Raw genomic sequence first — 22,334 nt, 5'->3', positions numbered from 1 at the left:
TTCAATAATGTTGATATATCTGTTTTACAGAAGCTTTATAGCAGTGTTATTTTCTTCTACATTAAAGGAACAGTATACACCAATTTCCATATAGCTGCATGTAATAGACACTGCTATGAAGAAAAATATGCACAGATACTGATCTAAAAATCCAGTATAAAACCTTACTTAGAAGCTCCCAGTTTAGCACTGTTGATGAGGTTAAGCTGGGACACCCAGTGAAAGGGGCTGGGAAAAAGAGCAGACAATCCCCCCTTCCCTGCATATGAAAATACAGATAACACAAACATTAGCCAGCAGGAGTCTGTAAACATGGGTATACATCAAACACGTTTGGGCTTGGTTAGGAGTCTGAAAATCATCACAATGTTATTAAAAAATAAGCAAAACTATACATTGTTACAAAAACACCCCCAGATGGGCTATATAAACAGATCATCTGCACAACATTTATGCAAATCCAGTATACAATGGACATTTAACAAGCTTTTCAGTCAAGGAGCTGTATCACAGACCTGTGCAGTGGATGAGAAGCTTTTGTTTGTGATGGTTGAGATACTGGCCCTTTAAGAGATGCACTGCCTCCTCCTTTAATGGTGAGAAAGAGAGATTAGAGAGGGAGTGAGGGAGGGGGCTCTTCTCAGCATCAGTAGCACACACTGTGGGAAGCATCTGTTCGTCTGTATCCTAGTGAAGAAGGCAGGAGTCTGTATTGCTCTGTCCCCAGTGTACGCTAGACATGGTCCACAATAGAGCCACATAGCCGCAGTCAGCTTGTACTTCAGATTGGGGGAGTCTGCAGGACAGAATTGTGTTCCCCCTAGCAGGAGGATGGGATGCTGTACTGGCAGATGCACTTTAATATTCCTCTGCACATTCCAACTGGTAAGTCATCCTTTATTAAAGTTTTATATTTTTTCCTTCTTGTTTAAGGTATTTAAAAATGAGGTTTGCAGTATTTAGCAGAAAGAAAAAAATGCATTTAATGAGATGGCTTGCTATAGATTAAAGTTGCACTGAGCTACTTTCACCTTCGGAGCTTACAATCTATAAATGTGACAAGATTGCTGGGGCAAATCTACTAGCAATGTATACTACTTATTGGTTATTTTAAATTCTTGCAAATAGCATAGACATGGCTCCAAACAGAAATAACAGACCACAACTTTTAAAGAAGGGCCCCTGCCTCCCATATACATGTGCTTGTATTGTGTTAAGTAAATTATAGGAAATGTAAACACTGTCCACATATTAACACCTTGGCTGCCATAGAAGTATGTAATATGTTTTGCAATACATTACAGTTCTTCCTGGTATCCAAGGGGTTAATGCACAGACAGTCATAACAAATATACTATATAGTAAACTGGCTTGGCATAGGATGTCTTTCTTCTCATAGTACCGTGAGAATTCCATGCATTTCAGTTTAAAGGGACAAAGCGGAGGGGGGATGCAAATAAAAAGCATTTTTAATTTAGATTACATTTTGTTTTTATCCTTGTCGTGTGATCATCAGCTGATGATCATTTTCAAATTACCCAGCACAAATTTGTTTCATTAAATACAGCAGATTTGTGGAAAAGAGATCAAAGTAACTTATATTTTTTCATTTTCCTGGATTGGGTCAGTCGACCTGTGTGTGTACTGCTCATACATTACTTAGCAAAGGGAAAATGTCATATAATAGGACAATAGCCCAGAACAAGGGGGTGAAGTGTAGGAATCATTTCTCTTCATACTAATGATTAGGATGCACACAACTAGCTTTACCAGGCTGTAATGGCTACATAAATGGTAGTATGAAACATTGCTACTCTGTAAGTGATGTTTGATCCAAAAATATGGTGTTTTGCTACTTTCTAGCTATGTAGATCAAAGTATAATATAGATAGGCAGTAAAAATTGTTGAATTCTGAAAATAAGTTGTCCCATATTTGGCTGTCCTCTCTATGCTCTTAGTGCTTGACTTTCATTGGCTGATGGGGGATAACAAAGAGAGCTCCCCTCGCCCTTGTTGTGTCGTCAGGGTGCCAGCAAACAATGGTTTCATAAGGTTTTCCCATTGCTATATAGGCTGCAGGGCATGTGACCCTTTGGTTGGTGTTGTGATGATCAGTGTCATGAGTGGGTAGCATATTCCACCCAGACCAAAAATAAATTATCCTCTGAAATCTTAGCTTGGATTTGTAATTCTGTAGTGACAAGGGGTGTTGGCTCCACAGACACAGGACCTTAATGTCAAAGCAATGGGATAAAAAAAATCTATAGATAGAACCAAACCATTAAAAATGTTGAGGTTTGAATGTTGTGGCAGAAGTTACGACATAATAGATACTAAACTCAAACTGACTTGTTTTATGTGGTAAATTTGTATACTTTGCCCTTAAATAGATATTAAAGTCACTTTTTTTTATATATGTATCAGAAATAAATTACTGCATTGCAATATATCTGCACACAAAATAATAAAAAAAAAATTAAAACTGGCATTTTGTAAGCAAGATTTGCACTGTTTTGTAGTCCAGAGATATACACCTTAAACACCTTTTGAATCTTCCTAATCTTATTTTATTTGCTTTGGTCAGTGGCCAGTTAGGAGTAGATATAAATGAGCTCCTGCGCTGATCAAACAATCAGTGTGCAGTATGTCAGGGGGTCAGGGTTCTGAATTGTATAAAATGTACTCCAGTCCCTCTGGGGGCAGTGAAAAAAACAAGATTTAAAATACTGGAGTACGAAAAATATAAACAACACATAGTTTTCACTATGTGTAATTAAACCTATTTGGCACTGTCACAATCCTTTGTTCATCTAACGATTTTTCCACAAAATTCATAACTTAAAGGGACATTAAATACAAACTTTAAACTACATGGTTATGAACCTCCATATAAGAATAGTTTTGCAATCAAAACTGCAGCTTTAATTTGTCAAAGGAGTATATTATTTTATGTTTATTCTTTTAACTGATTTCTCTGTCCCTCAGAGCAAAAGAACCCCTGATAACCAATCACAAACTAATATTCAGATATAGCACAACTCTGTATGCACATGTGCAGACAGGGGTAGCCTGCCCTCTTGTATTCCCTTACGGAGGTTTAGCACTGATTCAACTTAGTTCCTATGGCAAAAAAAAAATATTTTCCTATTATGATTGTTGATGCAAGACTGATAATCCACCTTTTAAAAGCATGTGACAAAATAGAAGTTTAGGGAAGGAGGTAAAAGTAAACAAAGTTCACACAAATTGCCTAAAAGTATTAACCAAGCCTCCCTGGGAAAAAGTCAAACAAGCACCATTGTTAGAAGTATTTTACAACTAAAGACTGAAAAATAAATGTGTATTGCAATGTTTCACTTGTAATAATGAAACATTTTATGCGTTGTCGAAATGTCACGTTTAATGGGTCCTTTAATTATATGAGGTTATTTGTAGATAAATAATTTGATAAGCTTTTCTAAAGTAGTGGTTCTCAACCAAAGTGACCTCAAGATACGGTAAATTTTCGCTGGATATGTCCAGGGCCCGGTAATCATCTGGAGGTGGGTGTTAGGCTGAAAGAATTTAAAGATATGTATATGAAAATGTATATTTCTATATACTTTAATTGATGTTAGAGGGAGGTAGGTAGCACTAAAGGTATGTACCTCCGGTGTCCAGGGATGGCCCTGTCTGCTCATTATTTTGCGCTGTCCTCCCACAGAACAGTTGCTACACATGCGTGGCGCACACACACGCATGCAAAATGGCACTCTGACAGGCCCAGCACTCCATGCAGCAGGGTGTATTTTAGAATAAGCAATTGCTACATTTTCAGAGCTAAATTACATGAAAAGGAAACAAAATAAATAATTAAATATTTTGGAAAGTTGGTTCATTATGCATAACTAAACATTTTATTTATATATATATATATATATATATATATATATATATATATATATATATATATATATATATATATATATATATATCTCAAGGTGTTTGTTGCCCCTTTAAGTTTCATTAAAAGTAGAGTGTATTGCTTTGTATAAAGGAACAAACTATACTGCACACTGGTGCCACATGTGACAAGTTCCAACCTAATCCAAAATAACTTTGCTCTCATAAGGAGGTTACATTTTTTTCATGTTTTTACTAAGTAGAAAAGCTGTTCCAGTTATTAGCTGTGTAATCTGAAAGACAAGCTTATATTAATTAAAGTTCTCTTTATAATTTAATCTATCACACTGTATTGCTTATATTACAGCAAGACATGCATAATAATTTTGTAGCTTAGTGACTATAGTCAGATGTGTAACACAGTTGTGTCCATGATCTATCAACTTAAAAACAGATCTATAATTCAGTCACGTGTAGATACGCAGTCAGAACCTGGGTTTTCTTTGTATTCCATGGAAACAAACATTGGATACAGTTATAGCATATTTTTAGGAATTTCAAACCTTTCCAAATAAGGGGTTAGCAAACGTTTTCTTCTTCCTTTTGCAGTGCTGGTGAACAAGTTTTAGAAAAACTGGGAATCTCAGTAAAAATATATTCTTACGTATAAACAGACTTTAAGAGACATACAAGTGCAAAAAGAGAATGCTCTAATATGTTAGAGCATTTTATTATTGCACTATTAACCTGTAAAGGGATTAAACACATAGTTAAAGTCAGCTCCTTTGTAGCAATACACTACTGGTTAGCTGAACAAATCTGTTGAGCAAATATGAGACCATATGTATGTAGCCACCAATTCCCAGTAGGGCATTGCTGCTGCTAAGGATATGTACATATCCATTTCAGCAACCAAAAGATTTGTTAACAGAAATAAAAAAAGTTAAAAAAGTCTTAAAATGACATGCTTTTTCGGAATCATTGAAGCTTAATTTTGACTTTACCGCCCCTTTAAGATGAGAAGTGGGCAATTTATATGTAACTAGATCCAACCTATCTAATCAATCCAAAAAAATAATAAATTGGATGCAGATAAGAGAACCACTCCTGTGTATTTCTGACTCAGAGTCAAAGGGACAGATTTAATAAGCAGCGGATGCTGCTTAATCCGCCTGAAGTTTCCCGGAAACTGAAGTTAAGAAGCAGCGGTCATAAGACCGCTGCTTCTTAACTTGTCTGCCACCTTTTAGGACTGGATACGATCGGGATGATTGACACCCCCTGCTAGTGTGCAGGGGCGGCATTGCACAAGCGTTTCTTGTGAAATGCTTGTGCAATGTTAAAGGTATTTAGCCATGTTGGGCGGACTTGGTTCGCTATAGCGAATCATGTCCGACAGACATTTGTTAAATTGACCCCATAGTGTGGGTCAAGATAAAAAGCACTGGGGAACCACATTGTGCCTTCTTTCTCTTAACGTAATATTCTAACTACTACAGTACTGTGCATACATAGGGGCCGATTTATCATGTTCGGGCTGTAGCGGATCATGTCCACCCTACATCAATAAATTCCAACAGCATACGCTGTCAGCATTTATCATTGCACAAGCAGTTCTTGTGAAATGCTTGTGCAATACCACCCCCTGCACATTCGCAGCCAATCGGCCACTAGCAGGAGGTGTCAATCAACCCGATCGTATCCGATCGGCTGATTGCTGTCCTCCGCCTCAGAGGTGGCGGACGAGTTAAGGAGCAGCCGTCTTAAGACCTCTGCTTCTTAATTTCCGCTTCAGGCTCACCCGGAAACAGCTGCATCCGCAGCTTAGTAATTCGGCCCCAAGCAACATAATGAACAATAATATTGTTGGCTTTTTGCAAAAAAAATTATGGGCCAACTTTCATATGCCTAACCCCTTAGTGACCAGACCATTTTTAAATTTTCTTACTGTTCATTTTTAAGGACCAGGGCTATTTTTGCATTTCTGCGGTGTTTGTGTTTAGCAGTAATTTTCCTCTTACTCATTATTATTATTATTATCATTTATTTGTATAGCTCCAAATTCCGTAGCGCTGGGTACAATGATAGGGGGATACAATGACAAAGATTTGTGATAAAATACAAAACATAACAAAACTAAACAAATCTAGCACAGGAGGAAGAGGGCCCTGCTCCGGAGAGCTCACAGTCTATAGGTTTAGGGTGCAGAGACATAAGGTTGGGGTAGCTTGTTACATCGGTTGTATTTGCAGCAGTGAGTCAGGCAGTTCATGTACATGTATTAGCTTGGTTCGGATGCAGGATGGAGGAGAGATGGTAAGCCTCTCTGAATAGGTGGGTTTTCATGGATCGTCTGAAGCTATACAAGTTTGGGGACAGTCTTATGGAGCAGGGTAGAGAGTTCCAGAGGACAGGAGCAGCACGTGCGAAGTCTTGGAGGCGGGAGTGGGATGTAGAGATAACAGGAGTGTAGAGACGTAGGTCAGAGGTTGATTGAAGAGGACGGGATGGGGAGTATTTCATGATGAGAGAGGAAATATAGTTGGGAGTTAGACTGTTGAGTGCTTTGTAGGTTAGGGCTAATACTTTAAATTGTATTATGGAGTGTATGGGGAGCCAGTGTAGAGACTGGCAGAGCGGAGCAGCTGATGTAGATCGTCGACTTAGGTGGATGAGTCTAGCAGAAGCATTCATAATAGATTGGAGGGAGGAGAGGCGGTGTTTTGGAAGGCCATTTAAGAGTAGATTGCAATAATCAATGCGTGACAGGATGAGGGAATGAATAAGTATTTTTGTAGTTTTTTGAGTAAGGAAGGGACGAATTCTGGAAATGTTGCGTAGGTGTGAACGGCAGGATTTGGTAAGCGTTTGTATATGTGGGCTTAATGTGAGTACTCATTTATTGTTCCCACACATATTATATACAGTTTTTTTGCCATTAAATTGACTTTCTAAAGATACCATTATTTTCATCATATCTTATAATTTACTGTAATTTTTTTTTATAAACTATGATGAAAAAGTTGAAAAAACACACTTTTTCTAACTTTGACCCCCAAAATTTGTTACACATCTACAACAACCCATGCTAAATAGTTTCTAAATTTTGTTCTGAGTTTAGAAATACCCAATGTTTACATGTTCTTTGCTTTTTTGCAAGCTATAGGGCAATAAATACAAGTAGCACGTTGCAATTTCCAAACCATTTTTTAAAAAAATGTATTGATAGTTACATTGTAGCACTGATATCTATCAGGAATCTCTGAATAACCCTTCACATGTATATATTTTTTTAGTAGACAACCCAAAGTATTGATCTAGGCCCATTTTGGTATATTTCATGCTACCATTTCACCGCTAAATGCGATCAAATAAAATAAAATCGTTCACTTTTTCACTAACTTTAGGTTTCTCACTGAAATTATTTACAAACAGCTTGTGCAATTATGGCACAAATGGTTGTAAATGCTTCTCTGGGATCCCCTTTGCTGAGAAATAGCAGACATATATGGTTTTGGAATTGCTTTTTGCTAAATGCCGCTTATGCCCAGCAGTTAAGGGGTTAATTAGGTAGCTTCTAGGGTTAATTTTAGCTTTAGTGTAGAGATCAGCCCCCCACCTGACACATCCCACCCAGCACCCCCTGATCCCTCCCTGACTCCCCTCAAACAGCTCTCTTCCCTCCCCCACCTCACAGTTGTTACCGCCATCTTAAGTACTGGCAGAAAGTCTGCCAATACTAAAATAAAAGGTGTTTTATATATATATATGTATATATATATATATATATATATATATATTTATTCTGCAATGTTGGATCCCCCTTAGCCCCCAACTTCCCTGATTCCCCCCCCAAACAGCTCTCTAACCCTCCCCCCTCTACCTATTTGCCGCCATCTTGGGTACTGCCAGCTGTCTGCCAGTACCCAGTTTGCTAAAAAAAATTGAGGTTTTATATTTTTTTAATACAAAAAACAATTTTTCCTGTAGTGTAGCTGCCCCCCCCCCCTCAATATCCTACCCCCATCCCAGATCTATTTCCCAACATTTCTTCCCCCTTTCCTCTCACACGCGCTCGTCCCCGCCCACTCGCGCGCACTGCAGGAAAAGGATCCAGAACTGATCCAGCGATGGGCCCCCCACCCACTTCCCTCGTATCGCTCCCACACCAACAACAATCGGCACCATAGCTGGCCAATACAGAAAGTGCCACAGAGTGGCTCTCTCTGCATCAGTGGCTAAAAAAAGGATATTGCAGGATACTTCAATATCGAGGCATCACTGCAGTACCCTGAAAGCGGCTGGAAGTGATCATGATCGCTTCCAAATCTTGAATACCCTGAGGATGTGCAGGGTACGTACCCTGCATGTCCTTGGTCGTTAAAGGGACACTAAACCCAATTTTTTTCTTTCATGAATCAGATAGAGCATGCAATTTTAAGTAACTTTCTAATTTACTCTGATTATCAGTTTTCCTTTGTTCTCTTGGTACCTTTATTTTAAAAAGCAGGAATGTAAGCTTAGCAGCCGGCCCATTTTTGTTTCAGCACCTGGGTAGCGCTTGCTGGCTAAATGCAGTGACCAATCAGCAAGCGCTAGCCAGGGTGCTGAACAAAAATGGGCCGGCTGCTAAGTTTACATTCCTGTTTTTTCAAATAAAGATACCAAGAAAACAAAGAAAAATTGATATTTGGAGTAAATTAGAAAGTTGCTTAAAATTGTATGCTCTATCTGATTCATGAAAGAAAAAATTGGGTTTAGTTTCCTTTTAAGTACTTAATAGTTATAGTTATTTTTACTATTAGATGTTGTAAAGTGTGTGAAACCCAAAATTGTTCTTTCATAATTCAGATAGAGTATGCAATTTTAAAAAAAATTCTGATTTACTTCTATGATAAAAATGTCTTCATTCTCTTGATATCTTTTGTTGAAAGGCAAGAACGTAAGCTCAGGAGCGTTCACATGTCTAGAGAACTATATGGCAGCAGTTTTGCAAGAATGCTATCCATTAGGCTTGTGCATTCAGATCCTTCGTTGGGATCTGAATACAGAAGTAAGAGCTATTCGGCTCTTTTTGGAGTCGGATTGATTCTGGTGCAAGATCACCATCATATTAAGAGCTTTGCACATCCAGACCTTAACCTGGTGATCTTGCCAGAATTAATCCTACTCTGAAAAGAGCCAAATAGCGCTTACTTCCACATTCAGATCCTAACAAAGGATCCAAAAGCACAAGCCTATTATCCATTTGCAAGAGCACTAGATGGCAGCACTATTTCCTGCCATATAGTGCTCCAGACACATACCTAGGTATCTCTTCAGCAAAGAATACTATGGCCTAGATTTAGAGTTCGGCGGTAGCCGTGAAAACCAGCGTTAGAGGCTCCTAACGCTGGTTTTAGGCTACCGCCGGTATTTGGAGTCACTCAAAAAAGGGTCTAACGCTCACTTTTCAGCCGCGACTTTTCCATACCGCAGATCCCCTTTCGTCAATTGCGTATCCTATCTTTTCAATGGGATCTTTCTAACTCCGGTATTTAGAGTCGTGTCTGAAGTGAGCGTTAGACATCTAACGACAAAACTCCAGCCGCAGGAAAAAAGCAGGAGTTAAGAGCTTTCTGGGCTAACGCCGGTTCATAAAGCTCTTAACTACTGTACTCTAAAGTACACTAACACCCATAAACTACCTATGTACCCCTAAACCGAGGTCCCCCCACATCGCAGACACTCGATTAAATTTTTTTAACCCCTAATCTGCCGACCGCCACCTACGTTATACTTATGTACCCCTAATCTGCTGCCCCTAACACCGCCGACCCCTGTATTATATTTATTAACCCCTAACCTGCCCCCCACAACGTCGCCGCCAGCTACTTACAATAATTAACCCCTAATCTGCCGACCGCAAAGCGCCGCCACCTACGTTATCCTTATGTACCCCTAATCTGCTGCCCCTAACACCGCCGACCCCTATATTATATTTATTAACCCCTAATCTGCCCCCCTCAACGTCGCCTCCACCTGCCTACACTTATTAACCCCTAATCTGCTGAGCGGACCTGAGCGCTACTATAATAAAGTTATTAACCCCTAATCCGCCTCACTAACCCTATCATAAATAGTATTAACCCCTAATCTGCCCTCCCTAACATCGCCGACACATAACTTCAATTATTAACCCCTAATCTGACGACCGGAGCTCATCGCTACTATAATAAATGGATTAACCCCTAAAGCTAAGTCTAACCCTAACACTAACACCCCCCTAAGTTAAATATAATTTTTATCTAACGAAATTAATTAACTCTTATTAAATAAATTATTCCTATTTAAAGCTAAATACTTACCTGTAAAATAAACCCTAATATAGCTACAATATAAATTATAATTATATTGTAGCTATTTTAGGATTAATATTTATTTTACAGGCAACTTTGTAATTATTTTAACCAGGTACAATAGCTATTAAATAGTTAAGAACTATTTAATAGTTACCTAGTTAAAATAATAACAAAATTACCTGTAAAATAAATCCTAACCTAAGTTATAATTAAACCTAACACTACCCTATCAATAAATTAATTAAATAAAATACCTACAATTACCTACAATTAACCTAACACTACACTATCAATAAATAAATTAAATACAATTGCTACAAATAACTACAATTACATAAACTAACTAAAGTACAAAAAATAAAAAAGAACTAAGTTACAAAAAATAAAAAAATATTTACAAACATAAGAAAAATATTACAACAATTTTAAACTAATTACACCTACTCTAAGCCCCCTAATAAAATAACAAAGACCCCCAAAATAAAAAAATGCCCTACCCTATTCTAAATTAATAGAGTTAAAAGCTCTTTTACCTTACCAGCCCTGAACAGGGCCCTTTGCGGGGCATGCCCCAAGAAAATCAGCTCTTTTGCCTGTAAAAAAAAACATACAATACCCCCCCCCAACATTACAACCCACCACCCACATACCCCTAATCTAACCCAAACCCCCCTTAAATAAACCTAACACTAAGCCCCTGAAGATCTTCCTACCTTGTCTTCACCATCCAGGTATCACCGATCCGTCCTGGCATCCGGTGCTGAAGAGGTCCAGAAGAGGCTCCAAAGTCTTCCTCCTATCCGGCAAGAAGAGGACATCCGGACCGGCAAACATCTTCTCCAAGCGGCATCTTCGATCTTCTTCCATCCGGTGCGGAGCGGGTCCATCTTGAAGCAGCCGACGCGGATCCATCCTCTTCTTCCGGCGTCTCCCGACGAATGACGGTTCCTTTAAGGGACGTCATCCAAGATGGCGTCCCTTGAATTCCGATTGGCTGATAGGATTCTATCAGCCAATCGGAATTAAGGTAGGAAAATTCTGATTGGCTGATGGAATCAGCCAATCAGAATCAAGTTCAATCCGATTGGCTGATCCAATCAGCCAATCAGATTGAGCTCGCATTCTATTGGCTGTTCCGATCAGAATTTTTAGCCAATCAGTATGTAAATTTTAGCCAATCAGTATGTAAAAGCTTAAAGGAGCGCCTCCCTCAGAGAGGGGGTGGCTAAAGTGCGATATAAAGATATGAAAGTGTAGTATCTTACTTAAAATAGTGTGAAGTGTGTTCTGTCGATTTCTAGAGGACACTTTGGCCTCTAGTTATGAAAGTCTGGCGGACCTGATCCGCCAGTGCGGATCAGGTCTGCCAGACTTCGCTGAATACGGAAAGCAATACGCTCGCTGTATTCATCATTGCATCAGCAGCTCACAAGAGCTGCTGGTGCAACGCCGCCCCCTGCAGACTCGGTTAGGGGAGTGTCAATCAACCCGATCGTACTCGATCAGGTTTAATTGTTGCAGTCTTTGTGACCGCTGCTTCATAACTGCTGTTTCTGGCGTGTCTGATGACTCGCCAGAAACACGGGACATCAAGCTCCATACAGAGCTTGATACATATGCCCCAAAGAATACAATTTTGAAGAACAGTGAAAAAGATAAGGGGAACTGTATCTGCTACGGGAAATGTTCCAAGGGCGCGATCCGATATACGGTGCAGGTTTCGGCACAAGCGTGGAAACCTGCGCCGCCCGTAGTTTCAGCTCGCAACTCGAGATATCACATATACGGCGCCGTCAGATGCTAAAGTGCCGTAAGTCTGACAAACTAGCGATGTCCAGAAATCTGCGTAAGTACAAATTTCTGGAGTCGCCAGTGACTTACGGCACTTTAGAAACTGCCGCCGCCTACAAAAACTGACTAAATTATAAAATCACCCGTAACTGTCTAACACGCCTCCCAAACATAGCCCGACACGTATACCCCTCTATCCGCAATCCCCCCTCTCACTCCTAACAATAAATGTATTAACCCCTAAACCGCCGCTCCCGGACCCCGCCCCCAGCTACATTAACTATATTACCCCCTAATATGATCCCCCTACACCGCCGCCACCTACATTATATGTACTACCCCCTAATCTGACCCCCTTACACCGCCGCCACCTATATTAAAATTATTAACCCCTAATCTAATCCCCCTACACCGCCGCCACCTATATTAAATGTCTAACCCCCTAATGTGAGCCCCCTACACCGCCGCCACCTACATTAAAATTATTAACCCCTAATGTAATCCCCCTACACCGCCGCCATCTATATTAAAATTATTACCCCCTAATGTGAGCCCCCTACCCCGCCGCCACCTATTTTAACTACATTACCCCCTAATCTAATCCCCCTACACCGCCGCCACCTATAATAAATGTATTACCCCCTAAAATACTAAAATGTCCCTACCCTAAACTAAATTACAAATAGCCCTGAAAAGGGCCTTTTGCTTGGCATTGCCCCAAAGTAACCAGCTCTATTACCAGCCCTTAAAAGGGCCTTTTGCGGGCCATTGCCCCAAAGTAACCTAACCAGCTCTATTACCAGCCCTTAAAAGGGCCTTTTGCGGGGCATTGACCCAAAGTAACCAGCTCTATTACCAGCCCTTAAAAGGGCCTTTTGAGGGGGCATTGTCACAAAGTAATCAGCTCTCTTACCTGTAATCTAATCCCCCTACACCGCCGCCACCTATATTAAATATATTAACCCCTAATCTAATCCCCCTACACCGCTGCCACCTATATTAACTATATTAACCCTAATTATATTAGGGTTAATATAGTTAATATAGTTATTATATTATATATATTAACTATATTAACCCTATCTAGCCATAACACCCCTAACTTAATTATTATTGCAATAAATCTAAATAATATTAATATTATTAACTAAAATATTCCTATTTAAAACTAAATACTTACCTATAAAATAAACCTTAAGATAACTACAATATAATTAATAATTACATTGTAGCTATTTTAGGGTTTATATTTATTTTACAGGTAACTTGGTATTTATTTTAACTAGGTACAATAGCTATTAAATAGTTAATAACTATTTAATAGCTACCTAGTTAAAATAATTACCAATTTACCTGTAAAATAAATCCTAACCTAAGTTACAAATACACCTACACTATCAATAAATTAATTAAATAAACTACACTTATCTAAACTAAAATATAATTAAATACACTAAACTAAATTACAAAAAAAAAAACACTAAATTACAAAAAATAAAAAAAGATTACAAGAATTTTAAGCTAATTGCACCTAATCTAAGCCCCCTAATAAAATAACAAGCCCCCCAAAATAAAAAAAATGTCCCTACCCTAAACTAAATTACAAAAAGTAATCAGCTCTATTACCGGCCCTTAAAAGGGCCTTTTGTGGGGCATTGCCCCAAAGTAATCAGCTCTTTTACCTGTGAAAAAAAGAACAACCCCCCCCATTACAACCCACCACCCACACACCCCTACTCTAAAACCCACCCTATCCCCCCTTAAAAAAAAACTAAGTCTAACCCCCAAGTGCTCCTTACCTGTCCTGAAGACCGGAGGAGAAGGTCCTGTTTCAGGTGGAGAAGTCTTCTTCCAGGCAGCAACCTCTTCTTCTTCCAGGAACCAGCCGGCGCGGAGTGGAGGAGTTGAAGACCGCTGAAGACCGTCCTCCCTGGAACTGAAGACCGGCGATGCAGGAACTGAAGATCGGCGATGCTGGAACTGAAGACCGGAGCCATGGAGCATGGAGGATCCTCTTCATACGATCGCCGCCGTACACTGAATCGGAATTCAAGGTAGGCGATTAAAAATGGCGTCCCTTGAATTCCTATTGGCTGATTTGAGCCTTCAAATTCAAATCAGCCAATCGGATGAAAGCTACTTTAATTCTATTGGCTGATTTGATTAGCCAATAGAATAAGAGCTACTGTAATTCTATTGGCTATTCAAATCAGCCAATAGAATTACAGTAGCTCTTATTCTATTGGCTATTCAAATCAGCCAATAGGAATTCAAGGGACGCCATTTTTAATTGTGTACCTTGAATTCCGATTCAGTGTACGGCGGTGATCGTATGAAGAGGATCCTCCACGCTCCATGGCTCCGGTCTTCAGTTCCAGCGTCGCCGATCTTCAGTTCCTGCATCGCCGGTCTTCAGTTCCAGGGAGGACGGTCTTCAGCTCCGCGGTCATCGGTCTTCAACTCCTCCGCTTCGCGCCGGCTGGTTCCTGGAAGAAGAAGAGGTCGCCTCCTGGAAGAAGACTTTTCCACCTGGAACAGGACCTTCTCCGCCAGTCTTCAGGACAGGTAAGGATCACTTGGGGGTTAGACTTAGGTTTTTTTAAGGGGGGATAGGGTGGGTTTTAGAGTAGGGGTGTGTAGGTGGTGGGTTGTAATGGGGGGGTTGTTCTTTTTTTTTCACAGGTAAAAGAGCTGATTACTTTGGGGCAATGCCCCACAAAAGGCCCTTTTAAGGGCTGGTAATAGAGCTGATTACTTCTTTTTGTAATTTAGTTTAGGGTAGGGACATTTTTTTTATTTTGGGGGGCTTTGTTATTTTATTAGGGGGCTTAGATTAGGTGTAATTAGCTTAAAATTCTTGTAATCTTTCTTTATTTTTTGGAATTTAGTGTTTGCTTTTTTTTGTAATTTAGTTTAGTGTATTTAATTATATTTTAGTTTAGATAATTGTAGTTTATTTAATTAATTTATTGATAGTGTAGGTGTATTTGTAACTTAGGTTAGGATTTATTTTACAGGTAAATTGGTAATTATTTTAACTAGGTAGCTATTAAATAGTTATTAACTATTTAATAGCTATTGTACCTAGTTAAAATAAATACCAAGTTACCTGTAAAATAAATATAAACCTTAAAATAGCTACAATGTAATTATTAATTATATTGTAGCTATCTTAAGGTTTATTTTATAGGAATTTAGTTTTAAATAGGAATATTTTAGTTAATAAGATTAATATTATTTAGATTTATTGCAATAATAATTGTTAGGGATGTTAGGGTTAGATAGGGTTAATATAGGTAATATATATAATATAATAACTATATTAACTATATTAACCCTAATATAATTAGGGTTAATATAGTTAATATAGGTGGCGGTGGTGTAGGGGGGTCAAATTAGGGGTTAATATAGTTAATATAGGTGGCGGCGGTGTAGGGGGGTCAGATTAGGGGTTAATATATTTAATATAGGTGGCGGCGGTGTAGGGGGGTGAGATTAGGGGTTAATATATTTAATATAGGTGGCGGCGGTGTTGAGGGGTCAGATTACAGGTAAAAGAGCTGATTACTTTGTGACAATGCCCCGCAAAAGCCCTTTTAAGGGCTGGTAATAGAGCTGGTTACTTTGGGGCAATGCCCCGCAAAAGGCCCTTTTAAGGGATGGTAATAGAGCTGGTTACTTTAGGGCAATGCCCCGCAAAAGGCACTTTTAAGGGCTGGTAATAGAGCTGGTTACTTTGGGGGCAATGCCACACAAAAGGCCCTTTTCAGGGCTATTTGTAATTTAGTTTAGAGTAGGGACATTTTAGTATTTTAGGGGGTAATACATTTATTATAGGTGGCGGCGGTGTAGGGGGATTAGATTACAGGTAAAAGAGCTGATTACTTTGTGACAATGCCCCGCAAAAGGCCTTTTAAGGGCTGGTAATAGAGCTGGTTACTTTGGGGAAATGCCCCGCAAAAGGCCCTTTTAAGGGCTGGTAATAGAGCTGGTTACTTTGGGGCAATGCCACGCAAAAGGCCCTTTTCAGGGCTATTTGTAATTTAGTTTAGGGTAGGGACATTTTAGTATTTTAGGGGGTAATACATTTATTATAGGTGGCGGCGGTGTAGGGGGATTAGATTAGGGGTTAATCATTTTAAAATAGGTGGCGGCGGGGTAGGGGGATTACATTAGGGGTTAATCATTTTAATATAGGTGGCGGCGGTGTAGGGGGATTAGATTAGGGGGTAATGTAGTTAAAATAGGTGTCGGCGGGGTAGGGGGCTCACATTAGGGGGTAATAATTTTAATATAGATGGTGGTGGTGTAGGTAGGATTACATTAGGGGGTAATAATTTTAATGTAGGTGGCGGCGGTGTAGGGGGATCACATTAGGGGGTTAGACATTTAATGTAGGTGTCGGCGGGGTCCGGGAGCGGCGGTTTAGGGGTTAAGCACTTTATTAGGGATTGCGGCGGGGGATTGCGGTTGACAGGTAGATAGACATTGCGCATGCATTAGGTTTTATTTTGCAGCCAGTTTAGGGAGCTACGGGGCTCCAATACTCAGCGTAAGGCTTACTACGCCTGCATTTTGTGGCGAGGCGAAAATGGAGTAAGATTTCTCAATTTTCGCCACGTAAGTCCTTACGCTGTATATTGGATACCAAACTGCGCTGGTTTGGTATACCTGTCTATGGGCCAAAAAACTACGGCCGAAGGCAGAAATATACGAGCGTAACTTCTATGTTACGCCGTATATAGGATACCAAACCAGCGCAATATTTGGCGACGCCGGCTTTTGCGGGCGACGCTGCATATCAGATCGGGCCCCAAGTGTGTTATAATGCTAGTAATGTTACCACCACGTATATTTGTTATTAGATACTCGTATAGGTAAAACTATAGCATTCCATATGATAATATAGGGAAGTACTAAGACATCAATCCATTAAGTATAACACTATATCCCTTTATCAAATTAGTTCCAAATACTTGCTTTTAAATATTTCAAGCTGCCCTAATTAACACACAGCATCTTCTTCTTGTTCTTTCGTTTTGAAAACTGTAACACATGTAGTATTTTTTCTTCACTTTGCTACAATCCTTTTTACCGTGTTGTCATTATATATACAGGTGGTCCTCGGTTTACAACGGTTCAATTTGCACCATTTCAGAATAACAACCTTTTTTTCAGTCATGTGACTGCTATTGAGAAGCATTGAGAAGCAGTGCATTGATTAAAATAGCCAGTAGGTGGAGCTGTCCGCTTGTGTTGCAGCAAAGATATGCAAGCCAAGCAAGTTCAAATTAATCAGTTTAACCAGACCTGAGCTATCGAGCAGCTTGCAAAGGAACAAGATCTTCCTGTCTATAAATCAGTCCAGATTGGAATGCATAGAAAGAACTGTTTGCAGAAAAGTAAAGTCTGTGTTGTGTGATTATTTTATTAGGTTTATAATGCTGTTTAGCAAATGTTTTTGTTCATTTAACTTAGTTTAATTATATATTCTGTGTTGTGTGATTATTTTATTAGGTTTATAATGCTGTTTAGCATTTAAAGTCTTAATTTCAAAGCTTTAAAATAATGTATTAGGTGTTACTTATGCCAATTTTGAGAGGTGCCTGGAACCTAACTCCCTCACTTCCTATTGACTTACATTATAAACTGGGTTTCAATTTACAATGGTTTCGATTTACAACCATTCCTTTTGGAACCTAACCCCGGCGTAAACTGAGGGCTACCTGTACTATATTTTATTGTATCAGTATAAGTTACTTTTTATAACACATTATTTCACTGCAATAGTATATGTAGCACATTTCTCTAGATTTATTGTAGCAACGCTTTTGACTACTAGCACTATAAAACACTTGGAACTTTTCCTGTAGCAGATACAGTTCCCCTTATCTTTTTCACTGTTCTTCACAGTTGTATTCTTTGTGTCCTCTAGAAATCGACAGAACACACTTCACACTATTTTAAGTAAGATACACTTTCATATCTTTATATCGCACTTTTGCCACCCCCTCTCTGAGGGAGGCGCTCCTTTAAGCTTTTACATATTGTTTATCTGGAACGATTGTGTTAGGTTATCGTTCAAACCTAGTGTGCGGTTGTACACGTGGCGCAGATCACTGCATATTATTCATTTTTAGCCAATCAGTGCTCACTCCTCGGTAAATTCACGTGCATGAGCTCAATGTTATCTATATAAAACACATGAACTAACACCCTCTAGTGGTGAAAACTGTCAAAATGCATTTAGATTAGAGACGGCCTTCAAGGTCTAAGAAATTAGCACATGAACCTCCTAGATTTAGCTTTCAACTAAGAATACCAAGAGAACAAAGCAAAAGTGGTGATAAAAGTACATTGGAATGTTGTTTAAAATTACATGCCCTATTGGAATCATGAAAGATTTTTTTTTTACTTGACTGCCCCTTTAAGCAAATTTGAAGTAAATTGGAAACTTTTTTTCAAAATTGTAAGCTCTGTCTGAATCACAAAAGAAAATGTTTGGGTTTCATATCCCTTTAAACTTTATTTTATTTGGGTATTTTTCAGAAAGCACTGATTAGATTAAACAAGAGTCCTAAACACAAGCTTCTACATCCAAGAATAGTAACCAGTAGTTTTCATTAATAATAAATCCAGGAAATTGGCATACAATAGTCAAAAAAAGTGTGAGAATGAAGTGAGGAACATTCAGCAACCTAATCTCTTGTATCCTCAAATGTAATTAGTTAAAGGGACATAAAACACTAAATAACTGCTAGATAGAATAAAGCATTTAAAGAAAAGATTAGTCTGAGAGTAACATGTAGATGTATTTTTTTAAAGTTTAATTAGCTGTTTAAATGTTGACAAAATAAGTGCAAAGTTATACTGTCTATAAAACTATGGGAGCTGCCATATTGTAACTTAGGTTACCTTCTCTGCTGTGGCCAATTAGGGACAGTTCTAAATAGGTCATTAGAGTGTTTTATATACACAGTTTATAATTATATATTACTATCTCAAAGTATGTAATGTACCTTTACGATCTAAGACAACCATAGCACTCATTTAAACTTCTCATTAGAAGTGAATACATTTAAATGTTAATTTTTAGATACTGTTTTAGCTTCTAGTTATGTGTTTAGATTTTAAACACATATTTATATTGGCATCTAGATAAAGACAAGGCTGAAAGTACCAATTTGTTGAACCCGTACTTCTTATCTTACACTGGTTCTTTCCCAAATATACCTTTTTTGTAAATTGTACCATGATAGTACAAATTACTACATTTACTGCCACTCTACAAATAAATGGTAACAATAAAATAATGTGAATAAAGGGCTAAAGGAAATAAAGAATGTGAATAAAGGGCTAAACGAATTTATTGAAACATACTGTCATTGGCCTGCCCTATCTGGTTATTACTTGTTGCATCTGTTATGATTTTTTAGCTAAATGCAGTTTAATTACATACAAAACCTGGTAATGGACTACACTTCAGACTGGGCTGTATGCACATTCCATGTCCTGGGAAGCAATCTAAAAAATAAATAGTGCATCCTCCGGCAAAGACACTCTCCCCAGAGCAGACTCCATTAGGGATTAAAAAAAATGGTTAGTGAGCGGCAAAAGCTAAAAATATAAGGAGGACTTACATTATTGGTTATGTGAGGAGAAGTCCACACACCCTTTCAATACATTTCCAGCATTTGGGTTGTAGCATTATACTGTCTAGATTTCCTCTCTATTAGATTGCACCTATAATGGTGCTCTAGGTCAGTGATTTTTAACCTTTTTTTTGCAGTGGCACACTTTTTTACATTAAAAAATCCTGTGGCACACCACCATCCCAAAATTTTTAAAAAAAATCACACATTGTAGCCTAATACAGCATATATATATACACATACACACAAACACACACATACTGTATGTATTGTGCTGTTATGCCATGCCTCCTACAAACTACCCCTGCACTGGGAGTAAAAAACAAGCAAAGTTTAAAAAATATGTCACACTGTTGTCAGTCTGCCGTGGCACACCTGAGGATCTCTCACGGCACACTAGTGTGCCACTGCACACTGGTTGAAAAACACTGCTCTAGGTAAATGTGGTTTCCCTAGGTTTTTTTTGTTTTTCTCTGGAGTAGCTGCCTGTGCCAGGAATGTCACCTAGTTTACTTTCTTCTGGGAGTACTGCGTGGGTGACGGGGAGTGCATCCATTTTTTTTTAAACTTTTAGAATGTTGTTCAGTCCATGTGTATATAATCTGTGAGTGTATGTATACATAATTAGATATAAGTATATTAGTGTTTAATTAATGATAGATTCCTGTACTCAAAAACATCACCAATCCAAAAAATCTATAGAAACATACTTTATTAAACTCCATAGCAAGCATCCAATTATAAAAACTGGTCATGTAGAAGGGTGAAGCCCGTAACACACGTTGCCTGATAAAGGCTGGAAGCGTGGATTTGGCAAATAACCGTAGCGGTTTACCGGTCCCAGCATTGGGGCAATTTTTATATGACCATGGAGAGAGTTTGGAGCAAAGACATTGCATTTGACATGAGTATCAAAGACATTTCGATGCTTCCATACAAGATGACTAAGAACAACAGCTTCAACCCACGTATGTATATACCTGTATTGTCCGGAATAAGGAGAGCAGAATATAAAGTTTTTTTACCCGATGGTGGAAGCTGTAAGGTAACACGTGTGTTATTCAGCGTGCTGTGGAGCTGGAAAGCTGGAGGATTACCTGTATCTATTCAATTTACACACTCTGTAATAGAGTAAACAGATATGTTCGTATCAGATTTATTTTATTGCCCAGTGACTGTTTATTTACAACAGTAGATGAATGTTTGTGTGCGGCGAATGTGAATCCTTGAGTGCCGCTATTTAATGCACTACAGTATATGGTGGACTCCTGCTGAAATATTGCAATTTACATGAAAATGAATAGGAGGTTTGACTATACACCACTTGGATTGCTCAGGGGCAGTAACAATGTATTTACCAATTGTTTTATATATGTTGTTTGAAGAAATGTATGCACTTAATATATGAGGATTTAGATGTAACCTATAAAACAAATGCTATGCCTCTGGTGGTTTTAGATTTAAACCGGGGGCGTCTGGTTTTTAGTTTTTATAATTGGATGCTTCTTTAAGGAGTTTAATAAAGTATTTATTTTTCTATATATTTTTTGGATTGGTGATCTTTTTGTGTGTGGGAATCTATGATTAATTAACATACTGCTAGATTACGAGTTTTGTGTTAAGCTGAAAAAGCAGCGTTAACAGGTCCTAACGCTGCTTTTTCACTACCGCTGCTATTACGAGTCTTGCAGGTTTAGGGGCACCGCACACTTCTTTGGCCTTACCGCAAAACGACTTACATAAACTTCGTAAACCCTTTTTTCTATGGGACTTCCATAGCGCTGGTATTACGAGTCTGTCCTGGGAGGCCAAAAAGTGAGCGGTACAGCCTCTACCGACAAGATCCGTAACGCATTCTAAAGTCAGTAGTTATGAGTTTCATGGTACAACGCCGTAACATAAAACACATAACTAAAGTGTTAAAAAGTACACTAACACCTATAAACTTCCTATTAACCCCTAAACTGAGGTCCTCCCGCATCGCAAATACTATAATACATTTTTTAACCCCTAATCTGCCACTCCGGACATCGCTGCCACTAGAATAAACATATTAACCCCTAAACCGCCACACTCATGCCTCACAAACACTAGTTAAATATTATTCTGCCACCCCTAACATCGCCGCCACCTACATTATATTATTAACCCCTAATCTGCCATCCCCAACGTCGCTGCCACTATATTAAATGTATTAACCCCTAAATTTAAGTCTAACCCTAACACCCCCTAACTTAAATATAATTTAAATAAATCTAAAGAAAATTACTATAATTAACTAAATTATTCCAATTAAAAACTAAATACTTACCTATAAAATAAACCCTAAGCTAGCTACAATATAACTAATAGTTACATTGTAGCTAGCTTAGGTTTTATTTTTATTTTACAGGCAAGTTTGTATTTATTTTAACTAGGTAGAAAAGTTATTAAGTAGTTATTAACTATTTAATAACTACCTAGCTAAAATAAATACAAATTGACCTGTAAAATAAAACCTAACCTAAGTTACACTAACACCTAATACTACAATACAATTAAATAAATTAACTAAATTAAATACAATTAAATAAATTAAATTAGCTAAATCACAACAAAAAATACACTAAAATACAGAAAATAAAAAACAAATTACAGATCTTTAAACTAATTACTAGCCCTATCAAA

At 38.4% G+C, this 22,334-nt stretch overlaps 1 protein-coding gene across 1 annotated transcript in view; it reads left to right on the top strand.

The window, feature by feature from the left end:
- The first annotated feature begins 698 nt into the window (after positions 1-698).
- Positions 699-22,334, top strand: part of NKAIN4 (sodium/potassium transporting ATPase interacting 4) — a 114,274-nt gene continuing 92,638 nt past the window's right edge. Inside the window, exon 1 of the mRNA XM_053693119.1 lies at positions 699-885. Coding sequence (XP_053549094.1) covers positions 832-885 — 54 coding nt within the window. The 5' untranslated portion in view covers positions 699-831. The remainder of the gene's footprint in view (positions 886-22,334) is intronic.

The sequence above is a fragment of the Bombina bombina genome, chromosome 1 (genome assembly GCF_027579735.1).
Source record: "Bombina bombina isolate aBomBom1 chromosome 1, aBomBom1.pri, whole genome shotgun sequence".
Classification (NCBI taxonomy): domain Eukaryota; kingdom Metazoa; phylum Chordata; class Amphibia; order Anura; family Bombinatoridae; genus Bombina; species Bombina bombina.
The sequence above is the reverse complement of the archived record's forward strand: the minus strand, read 5'-3'. Positions and strand labels throughout refer to the sequence as shown.